Here is a 27,045-nt window from a genome sequence, read left to right as displayed (position 1 = left end):
GGCGGCGCGTCCGGCGACTCGCACAGGAAAGCGGACGGCGAAGGGAGGGAGCTTGGGAGAGGGGGATGGGAGAAGGGAGGAAGAGGGAGAAGGAGGGAGCGCGGAGGAACGGAGAAGAGTGGGGCCAGGAGGGAGATGCGAGGGAGGGAGCGCGAGGCAAGCTGCGAGGGGGGAGAGAGGGGGATCCGGAGATGGGGAGGCGCTGTGCGAGTTGGCCGAGACCAAGGCCTAGGGGGCCGGGACGCGGGGAGGGGTTTGCCGTGGCGGAATGTCGGCGGCCCGCGGGCTTGACGTGGGAGAGGGCTGGGCAGGAGGGGCCGTGGGTTGTAAAGACAGATATGGGGGAGGCTGGAGAAGTTTGGGGGCGACGGGGTTTGTGGCAGAGGTGCAGTGGGAGGAGTTTGGGGGGTAGAGATTGGGGTAAAATGGTTAGACAGATTGAACAAATGGAGCTACAGGGTCTTTGGAGACAATGAGGTGTGTGGAAATGAGGAAAGGTGAAAGACACTTGGGGTGATTGGGTCTGTGGCAGAGATCAAAGGGAAGAGTTTGGGGGCTATTACCAAAGAGAATGGGATGAAGTTTGGGGTCATAAGAAGGGAAGAAATTGAAAGGATGGAGACATATACATGAGGATGGAGTTTCTGGAAGAGAGTAAAGAGTTTAGGGGGTGATTGGTGTTGGGAAAAGAATAGGGAATATAAGAATTTAAGGATGATAAAGGAAAGCTGGAGAGAAAAGCCCAGAGGAGATGTCAGTATGAAGAGGGAAGGGAAAGCATGAGGAACCTTAAGAAGAGATGAAGGAGGCAGGGCCAGATGCATATTCTAGGGGAGACTGAGGTTCTGGGTAGGACGAGAGAGTAGGAGACACAGGGCTGGCTGGATTCTGGGGGTTTAAAGAAGATTGGAAAAATAAACAAGGCCTTCGGTGGCAATATGGAGGAGGAAGGGTCATTGATGGGGAAGACAAGAGAAGGGAGAGCATTTGAAGGAAATGATAGGCATAGAAGAGGACATACTCAGGTGTGGGTAAGGGATACAACTTATAGGAGGAGTGGGAGACCAGCCTCAGGCCCTTCTGTCTGGTGGCTTCATTTTCATTCTCAGATCTGTTTGAAGTCACCACTGATTGTGCCTTGGGCCACAGGGAAGGAGTTGGTGGGGATTAGGCTCAGTTTGGAGCCAAGTCCCTAGGTGTCCTGGTTCCCTAACCCCATTTTAAGGTGGAGACAATCTCCACTGCAGACCAAAAGCTCTTCCTAATGCCACCCTCCTTGTCCCTCCACTGCTCTCCAGGCAGTCTCTGACGCTGTCTGCCAGCTATTCCCAGTCTTTGGCCTTGAAGCCAGCATCCCACCAGCTGCCTTCTTCTGGGCTCCCTCCCTGGGCCCACACCAAGCAGCTCCATCTCCCAGGACAAAGGACATCTAGACACTGGGTGATTTTTGGCCGCAGAGATTGGGAAGGCCAGAGAAAGGGAGGGAGACAGGCTGGAAAACAGGAAGAGCTGGAGCTGGAGTCTGGATCAGGAGCCCTCAGCTCTCCAGATTTGAGGGGGGTGAGGGGTAGAGTATTTGTGGGGTCAGGCCAGCCAGAGACCAAGGTTAGGCCGAACTGGCAGGATCCCCTGCCTTCTGGGAGGGAAGGAGGTTGGCTCTGTAGTAACTCAGTAGATGTCGCCTCACATTTCCTTGGACCAGGTTCAGCCAACAAATGTCTGGGAGGACCCAAAAGCTCTTATGTGGATTCTAAAACACTGGGGTACAGAAACAAGAAGGCTTCCTTGCCTAGGAATGAATCACCACTCTCAAGTCTCTCAAATTGGTTAGCACTCACTTACACTCCATGCCCACCTTCCTTACCCCTCCCCAGCCTTCCTGAGACAAGTCCAGCCTATCTCTCAGTGCTCCTCAGACTTCTTTCCTTATTGTTCCAGATAGCCCCACTCTTCCTGGCCACCCCACCCCCACCCCCACAACTCTGTTCCAAGACTCCTCCTTCCCTCTCACACTCCTCCCTACTGTGTTTCCTCTCTTTTTGAACTTCCCAGTTCGGTCTCCCACTGGGTCCTGGCCCAGGCCCATCCCATCTCCCTTCTAGGCTGAGATCTCTCTTGATCTTTAACCACTAAGAGGTGAGCAAGGATGATGACAGATATATCTGAGCCCAAAAGGAAAACTGACTTAGGTGTAAAGTAGGAATGAGGGGGGTGGGGATGAGGAGAGTCGGAAGAGAAATTGGGGCCTACCCCCTCCAATTCATCACTATGTGAGGGCCAGGCTCACAATTCAGCTTCTGGGAGCATTATATACACACCTCACCATCCCTCACCCCAGCTCTCCCGTCTGGCCCCTGCCCCCCACAACCCACTGGTCTCCAGGCAACGGCACAAAGGGAAAACGGAGAGAGGGGCCTGGGAGGCCCAGGCAGAGCTAGCTGTAACCCAATCCAACCCAGTACCTGGGGTGGGGGGAGGTGGGGGGGCATGGCTGTCAGAGAAGGCAACAGAGCAAGGAGGGAGGAAAGAAAGGACATTGGTTAGGAAATGTGGCTCAAACCAGAACCAGAGTAATCCTAGTAAGTCTGGTAGTTACTGAGGAAAGATGGGAGTCATGGACCTCGGAGAAAACAGAGGCGCAGAGAAAGTATGGTGAGCCCCAACAGGGACAGAAAGTCCTGCTAGGCAGAGAAGACATAGGAGAGAAATGAAAGAAAGATGAGATGCCCACACTGAAATTAAGAGGCACGGAGACGGAAAGGGGGCAAGAAGCTCTTTGAACTGAAAATGACTGAGGTGTCAAGGACCCAGAAGGAAAGGACAGAGAGAAATGGGCCCTGCCCATACAAAACTGAAATCCTTTTAGTCCTGGAGCTGGGCTGGACAGCAGAAGCAGCCCAGGACCAGAACTTAAAGAACTCAGTGGGCGGCCCACAGAGTACAACCTTGAAATTCCTCCCACCCCACCTCCAGCAGTGTCCAACATGGTGTCCTATAGAACATCGGCTCCCTCTAGTGGCCACAGCTCCCCATGGGCAGCCCCTACCTGCTAGTATGTGCCTTCCCAATCCAAGGCACTGGGATGCCTGCCCCCTTCTCCCTCTGGGTGGTTGCTAGGCTGAGTATCTCAGTGCTGGGGCTCCACAGAAGTTTAGGATTATAGGGGATCTCTAGCCACATACTGGCACCCTATGCACAGCCTGACCCAGCCAGAGGGCCTGTCAAGCACTTCAAATCCTGAATATTCAGGACTTAAGTCTCCTCAGGCCCTTCCCTACATCCCCTGGTATCACTCTTTCCAGTTCCCCATCTTGCAGGAAGTGATGGCCACACAGTCCTGCTCCGTGCCAGAACCAGCCAGGATTTTGTTTGGGAGAGGCTCAGTATGGGAGCCGATCCCATCCACAGCTTTATTCCTTTGAAACTTTCAGGGCCTCCGGGACCCCAGGTTATACCACTTGCTGAGTCAATTCTGACTCATGGCGACCCCATGTGTGAGAGTAGAACTGTGCTCCATAGGGTTTTCAGTGGCTGATTTTTCAGAAATAGATCGCTAGGCCTTTCTTCTGAGGCACCTGTGGGTGGACTCAAACCTCCAACTGTTCAGTTAGCAGCTGAGTGAATTGACCATTTGTACCACCCAGGGACTCCAGACCCAAGGTTAAGAACCCCTAATGCACATCAGTCCTGGGGTCAGGCTTGCTGCTGAGAAAGCAGGGCCAACCTGGGCCCCACCTGGCTAGGGTGGGCTAGGCAGTGCAGTCACCTTGGCTTTATTTGTTCAGTGCGTCTTCCTCTCTTTATGCCCTCCCCAGCTCTGCAGTACAGTTTCATCCACTTCCAGTTGCTCCATCTTCTCTCCCCTCAGATAGAGTAAGACTCTTCAGACACAATCATGCACTGTGATTTAGACTTTAATGGTGGTGCTGTCAGTGCCACAGAGAGGTGGCAACTGTGGAACATGGCACGGGGGAGTGAGACGTTGCTCTGGTGCAGCTGGAGGAAGAACAAGGAACCTAGGGCTGGGGAGAGATTGATAGAGGAAGAGTCCCCCAGGCACACAGTCCCACCCCTGGACTGACCCAGGCTTCAGTTAAGGGTGAGCTCACAAAAACGAACTGATGGCAAGGCCTTTTTCTGTTACCCTTCCCATTCCAGCAAGACCTCCCACCCCAGATTATCCTGGAATCCACAGCCACATGAAATACAGACACAATAGTTCCTTCAAATCAGGCCAGTTTTAGGCCCTAGAGATATGAGAAAAAAATTAATGGGATGAATGAAAGATACATACATACATACATACATACATACACTTAAGCTTTAGACTAGGCATGACCCATACACCCAGCACTCACGTACACCTCAGCACTATATGCAGTTCATGGCTCATATGCAACATGGAAAACTCATGGAACAAGCGTGAAGCACAAGTGACACATGGCCCCACTCTGAACACCTCAACACACCAACCCTGATGCTCCCATCACAGACCCTGATCATTCTTTTATGAACCCCCTTGTAATCCTCATCCCCATTTCCAGGTTTTGAGGAAAGAGAGAATAGAAAGGAAGGAGAAGTGGAGAGTGTGGAAACCCAAAGATTGGGGCCCAGAAAGGAGAAAGCAGAGACAGCACAGGGCTGGACAAGCCAAGGAGCAGCTGAGGCAGGTTCATCAGGGAAGTTCTGGGTGCCCTGGGGCTCAGGGTATCTGGGTCAAATATCACAGATTCAGACAGGAAGAAAGGGGTTCGAGGAGGATGGGGGAGAGGTTCCAAATCTCCAGGAAAGGAGGGGGATCACAGCACACTGGGATTGCGGAAATTATGTCCGGCGAAGCGCGCCTCATCCCCCAGCTCTTCTTCGATTCTGAGAGAGATGACACAGAAAGGAAACAGTGAGGGAAGCAGGAGGATCCTGCTCCTCTCTCTAGGAATCCCTCCAGCCTCCAAGCCCCTTCACACCACCTGCTCCTGTGTCCAATGCTCGCCCATGTGACCTCTAGGATCAGTCATTGGGGCCATCAGCAATAAATATATCCTGGATATCTACTGTTATCCAGGCCGTGGGCATTGGAGATGAAATGGTGGGCAAACAGAGCTTTTAACCCTCTGGCCCTATGGGCTCCCACTCCCCAGGCTCCCTTACCTCATGAGCTGGTTGTACTTGGCCAGACGTTCAGAACGGCAAGGGGCACCAGTCTTGATCTGAAACACCCCAAAAGATTGGCAGCTCAGTGGCAGCCCTTTCACTTCCTCAAAATTCCCCTGACACCCTCAACCACCTGGAAGGAGAGACCTGCCTGAACCTAGAACCCACCAATCCCACAAAAATCTCCCTTCCACTCACCGGGCTGCCCCACTCACCTGGCCTGTGCACAACCCCACAACCAGGTCGGCGATGAATGTGTCCTCTGTCTCTCCTGAGCGATGGCTCACCATGACCCCCCAGCCATTCTCCTGGGCCAGCTTGCACCTGCATCCATACACCTGCATTGATCACCCCAGCCCCTCTCACCGAGCATGCTCTTCCCAGCCCCAACATTGGTCTATGTTAAGAAACATCTAGAGGGAAACTGGGAGGGGCACAGAAGATCAGGGGTGGAGGGAGCAGAATTGAGAGAACAGTTACAGTGACTTTAGGCTCCCTGCTCTCTTTAGCATCCCTAGGCAGGATTAGGCTGGGGGCACTTGCAAGGGGGGTCCAGTGCAGTAGGAGTCACTCACGCCTGGATGGCTTCAGTGACTGAGCCGATCTGGTTGACCTTGAGTAGCAGGCAGTTGCATGCCTTTTCCTCCACTGCCCGCTCAATGCGCTTCGGATTGGTCACTGTCAGGTCATCACCCACAATCTGGATCCCTACATTGGCTGTGAACTTGGACCAGGCTGCCCAATCGTCCTGGTCAAATGGATCTTCAATGGAGACCACTACAGGGGGAGCAGAGAAGGTGCTGTTGATCCTCCCTGGCTCTCTGTATTAGGCAGTAAACACCACCACCCCGCTCACTCTGATTTCTTGAAATGTAGAGGTCCCCTGGCTAACTAAGCCTGCTCATCCTTGCCCCCACCCCAAAGCAAACCTGCTCTATACCCTATATACTATACCCATTGCCGTCAAGTCGATTCTGACTCAGTGACTCTATAGGACAGCGTAGAACTGCCCCATAGGGTTAAGCCTGCCCTGATTCTAATCCTGATTCTTATTTCATGAGACTTCCCAAGAACAAAGGTTCAGAAGCTTCCTTACAACCTATCTTTGCATTTTCCTATTCTGGCTGCTAGGAAGCCTTTCCTCATTACTAATTTGAATCGTTCTGCTATTTACATCTATCTTCTCCTGCTCTGTCTCCAGGAAGATGAGAGACCAGCTGCCTCCATCCTGGGGTAAAAGCCCTTGGTAGATGTGGAGAAGGTGACCCAGTCCATCTTCAGGCTTCTTTTCTACACACACAGTCCCAGATCCCTTCAGCATCACCATTTAATCAATCAAAGATACTGAAGTGTGCTAGTTACATGCCCTGCTAAGTCCAGTCACCCTCTCACCATCCTGGTTCCTTCCAGAGCCCTCTCCACGATTTTTGTAGCTTCAGAGCCCATGACGTTAATCAAGACCCAAAGCAGATGGAACAAATCCATCACAAGTCCCTGCACATCTATGTTACACACAAAGCCTAGTCTCTGCAGGAGTTTCCTTCACTCTATCCCTGCTTCTCAGGTTCTTCTTAGGACACTTCCACCTGTTACCTGAGTCAGCAGCCCTGACCCTCCCCCTGCCCTCTCTCCCACACCCCCTGCCCTCACCAGGATAGTCCCGGACAAAGTCCTGGTAGAGGGCCCCCAGCTGGTCCCCAGTGATGTATCGAGAAGGATCAGGGGGAGACTTGAAGTCCAAGTCATATTTGCCATCAAGATAAAACTCCGAGGCTGCGACATCCATGCCAATGACAATCTTTTCCGTGTAGCCAGCCTTGTCAATGGCTTCCTTCACCAGCTCCAAGGCTAGAGGTGGAATACAGTGAGATTATAAGCAGGATGGGTGGGCAAGGAAGGATGGAAGAGAAGAAAAGACAGTCAGAGCAGAGGTGGAAGACTGTTGCTGGGGGAAGTCTGGCTAAGGTCATTGGGGTTATCCCCAAGTCTAGGATGACAAGCCATCTTCCAGGAAGGCAAAGGAAAGGGATTCTGCTAATAATGGTTTTGTTCTGTTTTAAATAGTTATCATTTATTAAGGTCTATGTCAACTAGGAACTTTACATATATGATCTCATTTAATCCTTACAATGAGGCTTTGTTAGCTGCCATCAAGTCATCCCTGATTCATGGCGACACTATGCACAACAAAATGAAACACTACCCAGTTCTGCACTATCCCCATAATCAGTTGCAGATTGGACTGTTGTGATACATAGGGTTTTTTTGGCTGGTTTTTGGAAATAGATCACTAGGCCTTTCTTCCTAGTCTGTATTAGTCTGGAAGCTCTGCTGAAACCTGCTCAGCATCATAGCAACATGCAAGCCTCCACAGACAGACAGGTAGTGGCTGTGTAAGAGGCGCACTGGCGAAGAATCAAACCAAGGTCTTCTGCATGGAAGGCAAGAATTCTACCACTGAACCACCACTGCCCCCAGGAAGTAGATATTGTTTTTATCCCCTTTTTACAGATAAGAAAAAGGAAGCACAGAGAAGTAAGTAAAATCAGCCAGTAACTCTTCAAGCCAAGATTCAAATCCAGGCAATTTGGCCCCAGAATTGTAACTCTTAACCACTACCTGTATTGCTTCTATTCACTAACAGTTTTTCCTGGGGCACAGAAAAACTAGGGATCCTAGAGGCATAAGAGGTTACTGTGGGGATGGGGAGAGATTTAGAATGGATTCCCTCGAGTTTGGTATATCTCCTTAAACTGAGAACCTTATGGAATTAAAGCATGAATGGATCCCACAGGTCACCTAGACCACTTCCCAGCATCCCCAGGGACTCCAGTGAGAACTTAACAGATGTTAACAGATCTGGCTGGGCAGGCAAAAACTGTCCTTCTAGGCCTGCATGTGAATTTGGCAGGCCTTCTGGTACCTAGGCCAGGGGCTGGTACCTCTTAGAGTTTGCAGCTCTGGATCCCAGGAGCTCAAGGACCCCCTACTCCTACTCATAAGAACTTGAAGAGTGTGGCCCTTCCTGATGTCCAGGATAGAGAAGGACTTAGAGCTGGGAGTGGGGCTCCTGGTCTCACCTTCACTGTTCTCCAGGATATTGGGGGCAAAGCCACCTTCATCCCCCACATTGGTGGCATCCTTGCCATACTTGTCCTTGATGACCCCCTTGAGTGTGTGATAGACCTCTGCCCCGAGTCGCATGGCATCCCGAAAGCTCTCAGCACCCACTGGGAGGATCATGAACTCCTGCATGGCCAGCTTGTTGCCAGCATGAGAGCCACCGTTGATCACATTGAAGGCCTAGGGAGCCACAGGAGGACAAAGAGTCAAACAGCTCTTTCCTCTCCGCCCTGGGAGTGTTAACCCAAGATCCCACGGCCATTCCAACCCCAAATTTGCCCCAGCTTCTCACACTCAAGAGTCTCATGTTCCATCCTATCTCTGTAGGCACCCCAATTCACTTTTCCTTCCATCATTCCCCATGGGGTTTCCCACTGACTCTCCCACCCACCCCTGGGACAGGTACAGACATCGCAAAGTGCTCACCGGTACAGGCAGGATGAGGTCTGAGTTCCCAGCCAGCTGAGCAATGTGGCGATATAGAGGCAATTCCCGCTCAGCTGCCCCAGCCTTACACACAGCCAGGGATACACCCAGGATGGCATTGGCCCCAAACTTGGCTAGGAGATTAAAGAGGAGGACATCGAGCAAAAGAGGCCCCCTTTTCCTTCCAGCCCTTGCCTCCACCCATGATCCCCAAAAGGAGCTAGGAGAGGAGACCCTGCCTCCCTCTCCTTCCCCACCCCTGCAATAGGGCCTTCCAGAGATCTGCACATCTCATCCATTCTCCCCTGCGAATAGCAAGGGAGGAGGATGAGGTGGGGAGGGGATGGTGGGAAAGGGCAGAGAGCTGACCTATTTTTAAACATCCCCAAGTAGAAACCACAGACTACCTCATGCCCACTCCCTCCTCTTTACACTGCAAAGTCCTTCCTTCTGTCTAACATTACTGCTTCCTACTGAAGTTAAACACATCTTCTCTGCTCTGGCTTTGGGAGGAGGATGGAAGAAGGGCTAGTCCTCTGGCAGCCCTTCCTGAGGAAGTCGTCACAGTGCTGGCCCCTCCAGTTCTCTGTTCTTCATGTGCCCACCCTCATGCCTACCCATTTTCTCCTAGTCCCTGCTTACATTTGTTCTCAGTCCCATCCAACTCCAGCATCAGGTTGTCCAGTTTCTCTTGTTCCACCACAGAGAGGCCCTGTGGGGAGAGCCCCCGTCACTCACGGCCAAGATGGAGGCTGGGCCCTAGAGCAGGGGCCTCCCATTTGTACACAGGCTCACATCTGGCCAGGGTCCAGCCAGATCCCTGTGACAGGGCACTGTCTGTAGAGGACCTGAATCCCTCATGGGAGCAGGGGGCAGTAAGGGTCTCCTTCTACCCTTCCCCTTGTAACCATGATTCCCAAAAGGTGGGCCTTTGTCTTCCCCTTCCTCCCTCTCTCATCCAGGATTCCTTCCTGGCCCCTGGTCATGCCATCCCCAGCAAAGAGTGGGCCTCACAGAGCTGATGAGGGCTGGAGCAATGGTGGTGTTGATGTGGTCCACTGCCTTCAGGACACCTGGGGAGAGGCAGAGAGGTGGGGATGGGTGAGGCTAGGAGGGGCCAGTGGCAGAAGGAGAAAAGAGGGGGAAGGGCATGCTAAAAGAGGGTTGGGAACTGGTGTGAGGGCTGAGGGGTGGGAGAGCCTGGAAAGGTGAAGGGGCCTCACCTTTGCCTAAGTAACGCTGTTTGTCACCATCCCTCAGCTCTAGGGCCTCATAGATGCCAGTGGAGGCTCCACTAGGCACTGCAGCCCGGAAAAGACCTAGGAGAGGAATATGGAATGAGGAGGGAAGAGAAGGACACTACTGGGCCAGGGATTACTTCTGCCTTCCAGCCCTGAACTCCTGCCTGCCACATTCAGCCCCCACACTATTCCCAAACACACACACATCCTGATGCAGTGGCCTCCTTGTTCGCCCATCTGATGCCCCACATGCACAAGCGGGAAACCACAGAAACAAAGCTCTGCCAGTCAGGTAACATGTGTATGCACATGTACAAGTGCACATGCAGACACCCAGAGGAGGGGCATGTCTCACGCTAGAACAGAGACCTGCCTATTCTGACTCCCCTGTACAAGGAGGATCCACCCCCGACAACCCAGGCTGTGAGCTTGGCCCAGCATCTCATCCCTACTGGGAAGCAAGGAAAGCCTCCCATTTGAGGCCTCTGCAGGCCCAGGATAGGGGTGGAGAAGTAGGGGCTGAGGGAAGGCCCATGCTGCCACCCATTACCTTTGGCAGTGTAGAGATCCACCTCCACCGTGGGATTCCCGCGGGAGTCCAGGATCTCTCGGGCCCAGATTCTCTCTATCGACATGATGCCTAGGATCTCCTTGGGTGGAAGAGAAGGAAGGAGAAAGATAAGAGGCTTAGAGGGCTGGCGCCTGAGATCAGTGGGAGGGGCAAGGGGCAGGGAGGGATGGGAAAGAGTTTACTGCAGTGGGGTGGGGGGGAGCTGGCTGCAGTCTTTTGCTGGAGAAGGGACCGCCCTCCCTCCCCCATGGAGCGGTAAGAAGGTCAATGCAGTGAGGAGGGGGAAGTCACTGCGGGCGGGGGGAGGGGGGTGGTGAAGGGCGTAGGGTAAAATGTAAAGATGAGATGGAAGGACCCCCGCAGTGAGGAGGGGAGGAGCAATGGTTCCCTTGCCCCTTCAGCAGCTTCGGCAGCCGGCTGCTGGGGTTCCCCCAGATCTCAGAGCAGAATGGCTGCCAGGCTTTTATTTCTCCTGGGACCGAGAAAAAGGAGGGGCTGTCTGGCCTGCCCGGCCTCTCTCCTACTCCGGGGATGAGAGCCCCCCATCCTACCCCCACTTAACACCCCAGCCTGTCCAGACTCAACCCACTCTCCAAGGTCCCAATCTCTCTCCCAAACGTGCATTCCTCGTCTTCCTGTGAGAGACGGCGCCCAGAGGAGTCTGGGGAGAGGGTCCTGGGGAAGGCCCTCCAGTCCCTGTGGTTGCAGTGGAGAGGGAGGAGGATGAGGGACCCGGTGGGAAAGTCAAGGCTTCTTCTCCTCCGTCCCCAGACAAATCCCCCCTCCTCCCACCCCTTCCGCGTGCAGCTGGGAGAAGGAAATGGAAAAGCAAGGAGAGGGGCGACTTGGGGGAGGAGAGGGAGAGTCTAGAAGTCTGGGGTGGAGAGGAAGGGTGAGGAAAGACATTCCACCAAATACAAAGCCAAGGTACGTGGCAGAATAAAAATGCACAGCACGAGGAGAGACCTCGAACTTAAACCGACAAAACCGGGGGCCGGAGGGGAATAGGGAGAGAAGCAGGCAAGGGTGGGGAAAGGCGCAATGAAGAAAGAAACAGGCGCGGAGAGGCCTGGCACCTAAGTGAGGAGTGGGCGACAGCCAGAAACCGAGAGGAGGAGTCCAGGAAGGCCGGGGAAGGCGGCTGCCGGCAAGATGCGGGGACCAAGCAGGTGCGCAGTGCCGCGGCACAGAGATCCGCGAAGGCGGTGTTGGGGGGGAGGTCCCCGCAAGAGTCACAGCGGCAAGGGGAGGGAGCCGGGTGGGGGGGTGCCGGCGGGCCGGGGCTTCACCTCAGGGCTGCAGGCTCTGCCTGTGGCGACGGCTGCGGAGGCGCAGAGAGAACAGGAGTGGCGGCGGCCGCGTAGGCTGCGGCTCCCGAGCTACGGGCGGGGGGCGGACGGGGGGGAGGCGCCGATAGGACCTGGCGGGTGCATGTGACCCGAAGCCCCCGATGACTCAGGATCCGCCGGCGGAGGCGCAGCACATAGGAGCACTTGCTGGGGTGGGAAGGAGCGTTCCCGCAAACGGATGGGGAAAGAGCTGGGAGCGATCCCGGACCTAGTTCCCCACGCAGGTGCATGCGTGCTTACACCCACACCCCGACCCACTAGAAAGTAAGAGACACATCCTCACTCCATTAATCCCGGAACTGAAGCCCACACTGCCAGTGAAGCCCATGACAGACTCAATGTCTCACAAAACAGCTCAGACGCGAGAGTATCAAAATGTCTCTTTATTCGAAAACTGAGCTGTTCCTAAACACCCCACCCTGCCTCTGCCTCCAGAGTTCTCAGCCAACTCTACAAGCATCTGGTGGGCTTATCCAGTCAATCCAAGCCTGGTTCCCACCCAGATCTGCGTGAGGGCTGCCCCCCGCCTGAGGGTGAGTGCAGAGCACAGGCCCACCAGCACCCCACACTGTCCAGGGTACCGGCACAGAGCTTGGGCGGCAGGCTGTGCTGAATTCTTAGCTCGGAGACAAAAGCAGGCATCCTCTGCCCTGATGCGGGATGTGAAGGTGGTGGCCCCACTGGTAGTCATGCCAGGTCTTGGGGCCAGTGCCTTTATCTCCTGGAGGAAGAGGACAGAAGTAAAGCCTCTGGGCCCTCCTGCCTCCCAGTCTCTGCCTCTGCCCCATCCAATGCCCCAGCTGCCACAACTTCCTGGGATCATCTCAGTTTCTTTCTGCCTCACCCTTCCCTCCTTTCATCCACCCCACCCTTTCCCCTGTGTCCTGTCTGTTATTTTCAGCTTCAGATTTTTAGTGCAGGATCTTTCTCTCCTGTCTTCTCTCCCAGGCACAGCCATGCTTTCTCATACACCACCGCCAATCTACCCTCCACAGGCCTGGGTCTGTCCTGTCCTCTGTGTAAGGCGTGGCTGCCCAACCACCCTCCAACTCCTCTGCTACTACCCCATTTCTTTTCACTTATTCTTACAGCCTCCTGATGTGTTTCCTAAACTTTTTCTCAGCTCCTCCCAGGCCTTTCAGGTTCTTTCTCAACCAGAGATGCACCCTAACTACTAACCCTGATCTCTCCAAGGGTTCTCCTTGCATTTTCCCTTCCCTCACTGCTCCTTCACCTACCTCTTCCTGCAGCAACTTCTCATTCCCTATTCCCCCCGCCCCCCACCGCCATGGCCTCCTCTTCCTGCCTTTCTGCTGGCTTTTTTACCATCTTCAGAGGCTAGAATTGCTGCTAGTTCGGTGACTGGTCCAGGTCTTCCTCGTGATCATGCTCAGCCTCATGCTCCTGGTCCTCCCTCATCCTCTGACGGATCTCATCAGCCTCAGCCCGCTCCTCCTCCTCATAGAAGTCCTTGTCCAGCCGTTCAAGGTGTGCCATCTGCACCAGGGCCTCCTGGCGGTAGTCACTCTCATCTGTGCATGGGTTTTCCAGCAGCACCAAGGCCCGCAGCTTGGGCAGGTCCCGCAGCTTGGCCAGCTCCCCCAGGTCAGTCACCATATTGCCCCTGCCAGTGGGGTCAGGAGGGGTTCACCCAGGAATAATGGGCTTTAGGGGCCAACCTGCCAGGAATGGGGCCTCTGGACTCTCCTACTGGGCTCTTGTTTCCCTAGAAACACTGCCCCTATGGATTGGCAGTACTGCTGCAGAGGTGTCACCCAACCCTACTGCTGTTCTGCTTCCGCCCTTCTAGGAATCCATAAGTCCTAAATTATATCCTGTAATGTGCTGTCTTTATCCTTTTGCAGCAGCAAAGCTAGGCCATAACTCTGTCTTGTAGTTGGAGAGGAAGCAGGAAATCTCCCTGGCAGGAACAGACTTTTTCTGTGAAAATCACACTTAATCAGAGGTTAGAAGGTAGGAACTAGGCCAGTGGAGAAGAACTGGGATCTAAGCATAGGCTTAGGGTGGTGGGTACCATGTTGGGGCTCCTCACAAGAAAGAACTTAGAGCTACAGATGGGTTGGGATCTCTTAGCCTGAAAAACCAGCTTCATCTCCTAATGTGCCCCATTATACAATACCAAAAAAACAAACCCACTGCCATCGAGTCAGTTCTGACTCATAGCGACCCTATAGGACACAGCAGAACTGCCCCATAGGGTTTCCAAGGAGCACCTGGTGAATTCAAACTGCCAACCTTTTCGTTAGCAGCCAAACACTTAACCACTGTGCCACCAGGGCCCCTATTATGTATTTTCATATTTTTATCTTCAAGCCTTTCTGAAATTGTGACTTCTAAATGTTTCAACCTTATCCCAATGGGGTGCTGAACTTCATGCAGTGTGTCTCATTGGGAGTGCTACAGGCATTTTGTGCTGGACTGTCCTGTGCATTGCAGGATGTTTAGCATCTCTGGCCTCAGAGGCACCTCCCAGTCATTGAGACAACCCAAAACACCTCCCCACACACATACACTTACTTCCAAACATCTCCAGTTAGCAGCCACTGAAGAAGAGTCCCTTATCCCTGTCTAGATGGTTAACAAAAGAACAGCACCACCACCACCAGAGCAATGTGATAGAGCTAATTAGCAAGAGTTTGCCCCTGGGTGAGGGACAGGAGTTGGAGCTTCAAAGGGCAATCACCTCTGTCCACTTGGAGATTATTTTCTTTCTATTGCCAACCTTGAAGATGTGGTCTTGTTCACTAAGGAAGGAGGCAGTTTCCCTACATCTTTGTTAAAGAAACACACATAATATCCTCCATCAGAGAAGAGTTGCTGAAAGAAAATTCCCCAGGTCTCCAGTACCTTCCTATGTGGAGATTTTCTTTCAAATGCTCTTCTCTCCTCAAATCTGAGCACATCTTGAGTTTTATATCAGTAAGGGGGCCATCCCTTACAGGTGGGGCTCAGGGGAAGAAAGTCAGGAAATGGAAAGGGGAATTGAGGCCTAGGAGATGGAGAAGGACAAAGGAAACTCATAAGGGGGTGGTTGTTGTTGTTAGGTGACACTGAGTTGATTTTCAACTCATAGCGACCCCGTGTGACAGAGTAGAACTGCCCCATAGAGTTTCCTAGGCCATAATCTTTACAGAAGCAATTGCCAGGTCTTTCTCCCATGGTGCCTCTGGGTGGGTTCAAACCACCAACCTTTTGGTTAGCAGCCAAGCATTTAACCATTGTAGGTAGAGCTAGGAAAAGAGAGTTGCAGCCAGACTATAAATGCTTAAGGACAGGGACTGTCCCTGATTCCTTTAGATATTCCCAAAACTCAGCACAAGGTCTGGCACATAGCACATTCTCAATAATTCTGGACTGAATGAATAAGGATTCAGGGGTCCCAGGCTATAACGGCCTTAGTTTGACAATTAGGACTGAGTGCAGAAGTAAGGAAAGGAGGAGTGAGGGTCAGGATGGAGGATGAGTGAGGATCTGGTAGTGGCAGGTTTGGGGGGTCAGGGCCAGAGAGGAACTGAGGGTCAAAAGCTGTTCCTGGTCAGGGGTAGGAGCAAGGTACACTTGGAGGGGGTACATACCTCAAGTTGAGGTACTGCAGTGATTTCATTTCCCCAGAAAAGCCACTCAGAGTTTCAATCTGGTTGTCTCGAAGATGCAAGGTGGTGAGATTGCTTAGGTTCTCCAAGCCTTCCACCTTCTTCAGCATGTTCTGGGCCTAGACTCCAAGACACAGTAGATGGATTGGGAGGGAGAGGTGGAGTAGGGAAGGAAGGAAAGTAAGAAAGAGGTGAAGCAAAAGAGGAAATCCAGGAGGTCGAGAGGGAGGGATGGAGGAGGTGAGTGGAAAAAGTTAGAGATCTGTGAAGAGTAAAGAATTCCAGGAGAAGCTGCCATCCCCAGACAAAGGCCAGCAGTAACCCCCTGCTATGTACTCTACCAAAGCCACCTCTGATGAGGAGGAGATACTTCAACCCACCCCTAGGCTCAGGAGTCCCTACTGCTCTGCTGAGGAGAAATGGCTTCAGCACCATCCTGGAATGAAGATGCTCGAGAGTCTAAAAGACTAAACACATAAGTGGCCCCATTAGCCTGATGTCTGTACCTCATTTATGGCTCATTATGCTGCTACCTGTATCAAAGCGAATTATCTTTGTATTGTCCATGCATTATGTATCATCAAGGTGCTAGGTGGTAAGTACTTTGTCTGTTTTAACTTTGTATCTCCACAGCATCTGACACAAAGCAAGAGCTCAATAAATGATACCAGTTACCATTATGATGAAGTCAGTGGTTGAGCCTACTAGAAACTAGGCATCCTGACCCCCAGGACAGTCCCCTCTTCCCTGCCCCAACCTCTGACCCTGTAAGCTACCAGGAAGAGGTTCTTCAGCTTAGGGAGGTTGATCCCCAGGGTGCTGTCCAGCTGGTTCCCCCGAAGCTCCAATGTGTGCAGGCTGTTCAGCTTTTGGGGGTCCAGACCTGTTACCATGCGGATACGGTTCCCTGGGGAGAACGAGGGTCAAGAGTTCAAAGTGCCACTCCAGGTGTCCAGCATTACAGCCTTATTTTCTGGGAGCTCTGCATCATCCTTTCCTTCTAATGCTGGGTGGGCAGTGAAGAGGGTCAGCTCCAGATGTAACAGCTCAGGGCCCTGGAGCAAGCAGTCTGGTATTCCAAGGGCCTGAGGGACATGTCCACCTCAGCCTTTGAGGGGTGAATGAACAGCGCCCAGCAATCCACACTCCTAACTCCCTCTCCTACTTCAAGTCTTTGCTCAAATGTCATCATCTCCATGTTGCCTGTCCTAATCAACCTATTTGAAATTATCACCTGTGTTCCCCACCCCCCTTACCCTGATCTATTTTTTCTATAGCAGTTATCTCCTTTTAACATACCATAGTAATTTACTTAGTATTTATTATGTTCATTGCTAATTGTCTCCCTCAACTAAACTAGAATGTAAGCTACATGAGAATAAGAATTTTCTTTTCTTTTCTTTTTTGGTTCACTTTGATATTTTTGTTCCCTGCTATATCCCCAGCACACAAAACCGTCATAATGAGTGTATGAATGAATGAATGAATGAATGCAGTTGCTGTGTGGCAGCGCCAAGGACCACACTGCTGGCTTCTGTTGGCCCCAGGTTAGGAAGGAAAGAAACCTTGTGCAGCTATTCTTAAGGGCCCACCTTTGAGATCCAGGCTGACCAGACGAGGATGAGAGATGCCCTCAGTGTCAGTGATCTGGTTATAAGCAAAACTGGCAATCTGCAGGTAGGGCAGTTCATCCAGCCGAGCGCTCCGCAGCCGGTTGCCATCAGCCTTGAGCCAGAGCAGGTGAGTGAGGTAATTGAGTGGTGACAAGTCAGTCAGGTGGTTCTCAGAAACATCCACATAGCGCAGATGGATGTAGGAGCGCAGCAAGGAGATGTCTGTCAGATCCCTAGGAGGTGGCAGAGGGAAGGGCCAGGGTTAAGGCCAAGTCCAGCAAGCATTCGGTAGAGGTGCTGAAGCAAAAGGTTAAATGGAGATGACTTAGAATGGGGAGAAGAATGGGGAACAGGTGGGAGGAGTGAGGCAGAGAAAGAAAAGGTAGGTATTCTTAACAGTGGTCAGGAATCATGTGTCAGTGAAAGGCAGAAAGACAAATGAGGGAGTCCAGCAAGAATCCCCCCCCCCATCCCATTCTCTCTGTCTCCAATTCCCCAGACAAGCTGTGATGCTGGGAGTCTCAGAGCTCCTGAAAAAGAAATTCTGTCCTTTCTTCCCCATTGGGCCAGGATGAAGGAGATCCAGACTCTCAACCAAAAAAATAAAAAGGAATGACGGTGCGAAAGGAGATGGGGCCATGCAATTCTCACAGTCCTCATCTGGCCCCCACAAACCCACCTCTCTTTGACCTCCAGCTTGACATAAGCATGAGCCAGTCCATTGCCAGTCTTACAGAGCAAAGAAAGCCCTTCTTTCATCAAGTCCTCCGTGAGGGCATTGGGCATCCACTGCAGGAGATAGTGGAGTCAGGCATCTCTTTTCAGCCCAGTGCTATCCCTTCGCCCTAGGATCCCTCCCTTTCCAAGCTCAAGCTCTCACATCCTCAGTGAAATCTTCCCCCTCTTTCCTGTAGTCCTCTCCCTCCTCTGTCTCCTTCTCATCATCTTCTTTTTCAAGATCATCCTGGTCTGGATCAAAGTCTTCCAGATCATCTTCATCTGACATCTTTCCTCCTGGTTGAAGCCTCTGGAGTCAGATCAAGTTCAGTCCTCGCTCTGAGAAAGAAGTTCTCCTCAGCTTTTGCCACCCCTCAGCTCCCTCACCTCCTCCAGTGGCCAGCTCCCCTTTCACCACCCCATCACCCAGACATCCTCCTAACTGTGCTTCTGTCCTCATCCCTGTGACCATCCACTCCCAACCTCCACTTCATACTTCCCACTAAGGATCATTCTCCCTTCGGGATGCCTTCTCCCCCAAGACCTTTCCTGGCATTCGCAGTGACTCCAACGGTCCTCCAGCAGCCCAGTCTCTCCGCTTCCAGGGCTCCCCTCGGCCTAGTTTTCCCCACCTCCCCCTTAAGCCACGTTCTCCTCCAATCTCCTCCCTACTTATCTCGCCTCCTTCCCCCTCCTCTCTCCTCTCCCAACCTTGCCCCCTGCCCTACTCATTTCTTCTAACTCTCCATCCCCCCTTAGCCTCATTTCCCTAGCCCCTCCGGGCCGCCAACCTGATATTGTTTCCAACCCTCCCACCCAATCCCTCTCCGCAAAGGGGCCCAGACCCTGGTTCTGCTCAACTAGAAGCGGTTCTGGAGAGGGTCTCGGCCCCGAGAAAGAAGGACTGTTTTGGAAGAGGGCCAAGGGGGAAGGAGGGATTGTGTACTGCGCTATAGCAACCGAGGAGGGGGTGGGGCACTTGGCTGCTGCAGTCGGCAACCGCTGAGCCCAGAGCCGCAGCTAACTGAAACGAAAATCCGCCCCAGAGTGGGTGGAGTCGTAGTTGCCTGGTGACAAGGCCACGTTCCCCAGCCTAGGAACCCGGATGAGGCGCGGAAGGACGTCAGGGCGTTAATTGGCCGAGGGCAAAGAACAGTGGGCAGGGCTTAGAACAGGGCCGGGAGGCGGTGCTCGATATTACGTCATCCTAGAGATTAAAGGGACCGGACATCCTCAGTGCAAAACTATTGTGAATGTGGAAGCATCTCATCCTCTGAACCAAAGGGGGCGGGGAGGGGAGAGGAGCATGAAATACCAAGGTAAATGGTCTCCTTCCCCGCCTATAGGTCCCCGTCCTTTAGTAAGACCTTTGGAAGGTATATTAAGATATGGGTTGGAGTCTTTGCAGATCTGCAGTTTACTCGCAACTTAACTAAGATTCCACTTTCTTCATCTGTAAAATAGCTTAACTATACCAACTGACAGGGATCAAATATTAGTCTAATGTGTGCTTAAGCACTCTGTAGACTGCATTTCACTCCACCGCATATCCTGGACTGGTTTGATGCAAACCATTTGGGGAATAGGAAGGGAGAAAAACCCAACATCTGCCCACTAAAATACTCCTTAGCCATCGGTGTTATATAAATAATCAACAAGAACTGATAGACCTAAACCCAGGCATTCAGGCCTGTGTGACGTATTGAAAGAAATGATAGATAGGTTGAGGTGCAACAAACATCTATGGAAAGTTTGTGCCAGGCATTGTGTGAGATGCCTTTACAAGTGATATTTAATCTCCACAACAGTCCTGTGAGATAGACATCTTAAAGAGGAAACTGGGGCTCAGGGAGGTTAATATTTATGGCACAATTCCTGCGGGAGGGCGGGTATTACCAATCTTACAGTGGAATTTAATGGAAATAAAGCAATTAGACAACAAGATAAGATAGAATGTGATTGTTAAATTGCGTGTTACAGACTTTATGTAACATGCAAAGTGGTCTGGTGGGAGATGTGGTGGGCTGGAAATCAAGAAATATTACCTCCTGCCCTATCCAGTTTGGGTAATAGAGTTAATAGACAAATATGTTCACATGGTGTCATGCAACGAGCAGGGAGGGACTTTAGACAAACCAAAAAACAAAACCCACTGCCATCGAGTTGATTCTGACTCATAGTGACCCTATAGGACAGAGTAGAACTGCCCCATAGGGTTTCCAAGGCTGTAAATCTTTACAGAAGCAGACTGCCCCATCTTTCTCCCAAAGAGCAGCTGGTGGGTTTGAACTGCCAGCCTTTTGGTTAGCAGTCAAATGCTTAACCACTGTGCAACCAGGGCTCCTTAGAGCTAGGAAAACCAGGTTACAAACCCATCTCTACCACTTAATAGCTGTGAGTTCTTCACCAGGCTATATCATTTTACTGAGGTTTTATTTCCACATCTGTGATATGGGAATAATAATGCCCATCTTAAAGGCTTGTTGAAGGGTTAAAAGAGATAGTGTGGGTAAATTGCCTTGCACTTAGTAGACCCTCAGTAAACATTTCCTTGCACCTTTCATCCCTTGCTTCGGTTTCCTCATTACTGGGGTTGTTGTGAGGAAAAAGAAAGAGTAAATATGAAAGCACTCTGAAGAGTCAGAAGGACTATTCAGATAAAAGTTTTTGTATTGTTGGAGGGTAGAGAAGGAAAAAAAATCCGTGTAGTTTGATGTAGTCAAAGGGAAAGGATGTGATTTTCCTTGGCCCAGAAGAAAGGGGAAGATACATTAGGTGAGAGGAAAAGGTGTGGTGTAGAGATTGTTGTTGTAAACTGTCATGGAGTTGGCCCCAGACTCATGGTGACCCCATGTGTGACAGAGTAGAACTGCCCCATAGGCTGTCATCTTTACGGAAGCAGATTGCCAGGTCTTTTCTTCCACAGAGCTGCTGGGTAGGTTAGAACCTCTAACCTTTAGGTTAGCATGTTTGCTTTTGTTAGGCGCCATCAAGTTGCTTCTGACTCACAGTGACCCTATGTACAACAGAACGAAACACTGCCCAGACCTGTGCCATCCTCACAATTGTTGCTATGCTTGAGCCCGTAGGTTAGCAGCCAGTCACAAACTGCTTAGCCACCTGGGCTCCTGGCATAGGGACTAGGGAGGTATCATCTAATATACTTTTGTTAAGCATTTACTGTATGCCATGCTCTAAGTGCTGTGTGCTCAAGGACAGTAAAACACAGTCCCCATCTTCAAGGAATGAAGGCATTGGTGGTTCAGTGGTAGAGACCCAGGATCAATTCCAGGTCAGTGCACCTCATATGCAGCTGCCACCTGTCCTCAGTGGAGGCTTGAGTGTTGCTGTGATGAACAGGTTTCAGTGGAGCTTCCAAACTAAGACAGACTAGGAAGAAAGGCCTGGTGATCTACTTCTGCAACTGATCATGGGGATGGAGGAGGACCGGGCAGCATTTTGCTCCATTGTGCATAGGGTCACCATGAGTTGGGGTCAACTCAACACCAGGCAGCTAACAACAACATCTTCAAGGGACTTAACAGCCAAATGAGAAGGTTAAGGAAACAAGTAATTCAGTAGAATGAGACAGATGTTATAATAATCATACCAACATTTAAGTGCCAGGGGATAATTTTATGGAGCCTATATATATATATATATATATATATATATAATACCATATATTGGGGGCAGAGATTCCAGACAGGCAAAGCACCTGTGGTAAGTCCTGGAAGAGAAAGAGCTCACCTCATCCTTGGTAATATACTTCCCCCAGAATCCAGACAGAATCTCCTTCAATTACAAAAGTAATACATAATTAAAATTTCAAATAATAGAGAAGTGAATACAGAGGAACATAAAAGTCCATGAGCTCCCTCAACGCCACTCTCATTTATGGATTAAACGGTATCAATCATATATACTGCTCATCAACTGGATTTTTTAATCTACTACTATGTCTTGGACATCTTTCATATCACTAAACGGAGCTACCTCTTTCTTTTTGATAATTGTCTAGTCTTCCACTTTATGGATATACTGTAATTTAACTGTTCCCTATTGATGGATATTGACTTTAAAAAATTGTCAACATTATTAACAGTGCTGTAATAAAAATCTTTATGCATATGTCTTTGCTCTTCTATATGAATACTCTGTAGCAGTATTCACATTTTAATGTGCTTAAGAATTGCCTGAAGATCTTGTTAAATGTAGATTCTGACATCTCAGGTGATGCCAGTGCTGCTGGCCTGAACACTCTGAGTAGTGTGGCTCTGTGGGATACGTTCTTGTTGTTAGTTGCCATCTTATTGATTCTGACTTATGGTAATCCCATGTGTACAGACTAGAACTGCTCCATAGGGTTTATCAGAAGCAGATCACCCAGCCTGTCTTCCAAGGTGCCTCTGGTTGGATTTGAACCACCAAGCTTTCGATTAGTAATCAAGTGCTTAACCATTTGCGCCACCCAGGGATAGATCCTTAGGAGGTGGAAATCTGAGTCAGAAAGCATGTACTTAACATTGCCAATCTTAATAGGTTAAATATATATATATAAAATCTTTTAATTTGCACTTTTTGATTACTGGTGAGATTGTTTCTTTTTATATGTCTGTATATTTGTATTTGTATTTATTTTATGAAATGCCCTTTCATATTCTTTTTTGTTTGTGCTAAGTCATTTATTTTTTAATTAATTTGTAGGTGCTCCTTATAAGATTTGGATATTAACTTTAGCAGAAAATGCTAGTTGCCTACCTAATATGCATTATTTCCTTTTTACTAACAACTTTTTTAAAAACAGCTTTATTGAGATATAATTTACATACCATACAATTCACCCATTTAAAATGTACAGTTCAGTGGTTTTTAGTATATTTGCAAAGTTGTGCAACCACAATCGATTTTAGAACATTTCATTGCTCCAAAAAAGAATCTCCTTGCCGCTTAGATGTAACACCTCCATCTCCCCATTCACCCCAGCACTAGGCAACCACTAATCTACCTTTTGTCTCTATAGATTTGTCTATTCTGTACATTTCATATAAATTGAATCTTATATGTAGTCCTTTGTGACTGGCTTCTTTCACTTAGCATAATGTTTTCAAAATTCACCCATGTTGTAGCATGTATCAGTACTTAATTGTTCTTCATTGCTGAATAATATTCCATTGTATGGATATGCTACATTTTATTTATGCATTCATTAGATGATGAACATTTCGATTGTTTCTACTTTTTGGCTTCTATGAATAATGCTGCTATGAACATTCATGTATAAATTTTTATGCATCCATATATTTTCATTTTTCTTGGGTATATACCAAGGAGTGGAATTACTGGATCATATAGTAACTCTATGTTTAACCTTTTAAGGAATTGTCAAACTGTTTTCCAAAGTGGCTACAGAATTTTACATTTCCACCAGCAGTGTATGAGTGTTCCAGTTTCTCTACATCCTCACCAACAATTTTCATTATCTTTTTGATTATAGCCTTCCTACTGATGTGAAGTGGTATCTCACTGTGGTTTTGATTTACATTTCCCTGGTGGCTAATGATGCTGAGCATCTTTTCTTGTGCTTATTGGCCATTTATATATCTTCTTTAGAAAACTGTCCATTTAAATCATTCACCTATTTTTTAATTGGGTTGTTTGTCTTATTATGATTGAATTGACTTACAGAACTTTTATATTATGAGGGCAGCATTGTGCCCAGCTAAACAATATTTCTCATGCTAAAATTCCAGAACAAAAATGGACAGCTACCTGGATTACTGAAGGCATTATGAACTGCTTGTCTCCAGACTTGTTTTATGTAAGAGAAAAAAAATTGTTTAAGCCACTGGGTTTTGAGGATCTATGGTACTTGTAGCCAAGTGCAATTCTTCACTAACTATAGGATGTGTAACAAATTACCTCAGAACCTGGCACAATAAAATGACATTTAAAATCTCACAGTTTCTGTGGGTCAAGAATCCAAGAGTGGCTTAGCTGGGTTGCAGTCAAGCTGTCACCTGGGACTGCAGTTATCTGAAAGCTTGACTGGGGCTGGAGAATTTGCTTCCATGATGGCTCACTCACATGGCTGTTGGCAGGAGGCCTCAGTTCCTTGTCATAAAGGCCTCTTCATAGGGCTCACAACAACAATAATGATGTAAATACTCCTACCATGGCTGACTTCAAGCTACCAATTCCTGTATCACTGAACATGAAGTTGGGAAGAGATATGCAGTAACACACCATGATATATAGTCTTTCCACCATACACATACAACTGAGGTAAATAACTCAAGAGCACAGATAATAGTAAAATGTAGTAGGATAATTAGAAAATAATAAGTTTTAAGTAAAAGTAGTCCCCAACTTACAACGGAGTTCTACTCTGACGACTAAGTCTGTCTTAGGCTGGGTTCTCTACAGAAGCAAAACTGTGAAGCATATATATAGTTTTCATTATTATTGCCTTTTATTATATATATATAATCTGAAAAGGTTGGACTATATGAAGAAGAATGGGGCATCAGGACTGGCAGAAGATTCATGAACAACCTGTGTTATGCAGATGACACAACCTTGCTTGCTGAAAGTGAAGAGGACCAGAAGCACTTACTGATGAAGATCAAAAACCACAGCTTTCAATATGGATTACATCTGAACACAAAGAAAACAAAAATCTTCACAACTGGACTAATAAGCAACATCATAATAAATGAAGAAAATATTGAAGTTGTCAAGTATTTCATTTTACTTGGATCCACAATCAACAACTATGGAAGCAGCAGTCAAGAAATCAAAAGACACATTTTATTGGGCAAATCTGCTGCAAAAGACGTCTTTAAAGTGTTGAAAAGCAAAGACGTCACCTTGAAGACTAAGGTGCATCTGACCCAAGACATGGTATTTTCAATCGCCTCATATGCACGCGAAAGCTGGATGATGAATAAGGAAGACTGAAGAAGAATTGACGCCTTTGAATTGTGGTGCTGGAGGATATTGAATATACCATGGACTGCCAAAAAACAACAAATCTTTCTTGCAAGAAGTACAACCAGAATGCTCCTTACAAGCAAGGATGGGGAGACTACGTCTCACATACTTTGGACACGTTATCAGAAGGGATCAGTCCCTGGAGAAGAAAATCATGCTTGGTAGAGTAGAGGTTCAGCGAAAAAGAGGAAGACCCTCAGTGAGATGGATTGACACAGTGGCTGCAAAAATGCCTCAAGCATAACAACGATTGTGAGGATGGCACAGGACTCGGCAGTGTTTCATTCTGTTGTACATAGGGTCACTATGAGTTGAAACTGACTCGATGGCACCTGACAACAATAAACAACACACACACACACACACACACACACACACACACACACACACACACACATACATATGTGGCTCATGAGGTTGTAGAGGCTGGCAAGCCCCAAGTCTGTGGGTTAGGTATCAGGCTGGAGGCTTCTCCTGACTCACGTAGCTGCAGGGGCTGACGATCCCAAGATCAGCAGGTCACATGGCAGGTGCTGGCTTATAGGCTATGGAGGCTGACAAATCCCAAGATCGGCAGGCAGCATGGCAGGCTGCTGGCTCGCAGGCTGCTGGCTCACAGGCTGCAGAGGTGGACAAATTCCAAGATAAGCAGGCAATACAGCAGGTAGCTGGCTCAAGTCCCAAGAACCAGAGGTGAGAAGATGATGAGCCAGTTGTGGGATCCAGAGCAAGCAAGCTTTGTCAGAACATCCGTATGTATATATTGGTTACAGGCGACACCCTTAAGGAATCTCCCCTAACAACTGATTGGCTGATCACATCAGATCACATCGTGGAGGATGACTACATCATTATATAACTGCCAAACCACTGAGAATCATGGCCCAGCCAAGCTGACACACAACCTTAACCATCACACCATTGTAAAGTGGTTCTGATGTAAGTGGAATACCTTGGGTTTTTTTTTTAGTTTTCATTATTATGGCCTTTTATTATCAGTATCTTTATAAATTCTTTTTTTCATTGGGGGTTGGAAACATTACATGTAAACTTACAGATGTATTTTAAAACATACATGAAAAATACAAAAGTCATAAAAATGTTCTCCAATGACAAAGAAGAGTTGGATGACTGTCTTGGTTATCTAGTGCTACTATAACAGAAATACCACAAATGGATAGCTTTAACCAAGAGAAGTTTATTTTCTCACAGTCTAGTAGGCTACGAGTCCAAATTCAGGGCATCAGCTCCAGGGGAAGGCTTTCTCTTCTCTGTCGGCTCTGGAAGAAGGTACTTGTTATCAATCTTACCTGGTCGAGGAGCTTCTCAGTGCAGGGACCCTGGGTCCAAAGGACGAGCTGTGCTCCCAGTTCTTTTTTCTTGGTGGTATTAGGTCCCCGTCTCTCTGCTCGCTTCTCTCTTTTATATCTCAAAAGAGATTGGCTTAAATTGTAGATTAAGTTTGTAGATTGAGTTTACATAACTGCCACTAATCCCATCTCATCAACATCATAGAGATAGGATTTACAACACATAGGGAAATCACATCAGATGACAAAATGGTGGACAATCATACAACACTAGGAATCATGACCTAGCCAACTTGACAGATATTTTGGGCCACACCACCCTCCTTTCACTTCATCCTACCACAAAGCTTCCTCCTGCCTCAGGGCTTTCACCTAGAGTCTTTTCTCCTGTGTAGAACTCTTAACATGACTAACTCCTGCCCATCCTCTAGATCTCAGCTTAAATGTGACTTCCTTAGTGGCCTTCCCTGACCTCTAAATTACAATTCCCTCTTACAGTTCCTGGGCCCTGGTGGCGCAGTGGTTAAGAGCAACGGTTAGCAGTTTGAATCTATCAGCCACTCCTTGGAAACCCTATGGAGCAGTTCTGCTCTGTCCTATAGGGTAGCTGTGAGTCAGAATTGACTCAATGGCAACAGGTTTGGTTTTTTTCGTTTTCTTACAGTCCCCGGTGCCCTGGTGCCCAGTGGTTAGAAGCTTGGCTGCTAACCAAAAAGTTGGCAGTTGGAATCCACCAGCCTCCTTGGAAACCCTATAGGGCAGTTCTACTCTGTCCTACAGGGTTGCAATGAGTTAGAATTGACTCAACGGCAACGGGTTTCAGATTTTTACAGTTCCCTGCTTTTCCTTGACAGCAGTCAACACAATCTGTCATTATATATGAATCTGTGGATCAAATTTGTACCGTTCTAGATTGTCATCAAGGACTACTATGTTA

General features: G+C 49.1%; 2 protein-coding genes across 2 annotated transcripts; both read right to left on the bottom strand.

Annotated features, from left to right (window-relative positions):
* Positions 1-3,896: 3,896 nt before the first annotated feature.
* ENO2 (enolase 2) lies at positions 3,897-11,234 on the bottom strand. The gene is made up of 11 exons (XM_004387233.1): positions 10,492-11,234; positions 9,924-10,019; positions 9,715-9,773; positions 9,343-9,412; positions 8,701-8,834; positions 8,232-8,454; positions 6,802-6,999; positions 5,727-5,928; positions 5,367-5,475; positions 5,149-5,207; positions 3,897-4,869 (listed from the first exon to the last, which is right to left on the bottom strand). The coding sequence occupies exons 1-11, from the start codon at positions 10,574-10,576 to the stop codon at positions 4,800-4,802; spliced, it is 1,305 nt and encodes a 434-aa protein (XP_004387290.1). The 5' UTR covers positions 10,577-11,234; the 3' UTR covers positions 3,897-4,799.
* Positions 11,235-12,507: 1,273 nt separating this feature from the next.
* Positions 12,508-26,131, bottom strand: LRRC23 (leucine rich repeat containing 23). Its single transcript, XM_023741507.1, is given in 9 exon segments — positions 12,508-12,582; positions 13,188-13,485; positions 15,458-15,594; positions 16,252-16,382; positions 17,068-17,321; positions 17,768-17,877; positions 17,969-18,144; positions 25,282-25,418; positions 26,109-26,131. Coding segments are annotated over 6 exon segments (1,044 nt in total). The 5' UTR covers positions 18,095-18,144; positions 25,282-25,418; positions 26,109-26,131; the 3' UTR covers positions 12,508-12,582; positions 13,188-13,199.
* Between the last annotated feature and the right edge of the window lie 914 nt (positions 26,132-27,045).

Source organism: Trichechus manatus, unplaced genomic scaffold (genome assembly GCF_000243295.1).
Source record: "Trichechus manatus latirostris isolate Lorelei unplaced genomic scaffold, TriManLat1.0 scaffold00182, whole genome shotgun sequence".
Taxonomy (NCBI): Eukaryota; Metazoa; Chordata; class Mammalia; order Sirenia; family Trichechidae; genus Trichechus; species Trichechus manatus.
The sequence above is the reverse complement of the archived record's forward strand: the minus strand, read 5'-3'. Positions and strand labels throughout refer to the sequence as shown.

Coding starts and splice junctions, on each gene's coding strand:
- ENO2 (XM_004387233.1), bottom strand. CDS start 10,576: ATGTCGATAGAGAGAATCTGGGCCCGAGAGATCCTGGACTCCCGCGGG. Junction 5,929..6,801: donor CTTTGTCCGGGACTATCCTG/GTGAGGGCAGGG, acceptor CTCCCCCTGTAG/TGGTCTCCATTGAAGATCCA. Junction 4,870..5,148: donor AAGTACAACCAGCTCATGAG/GTAAGGGAGCCT, acceptor CATCTCTCTCAG/AATCGAAGAAGAGCTGGGGG.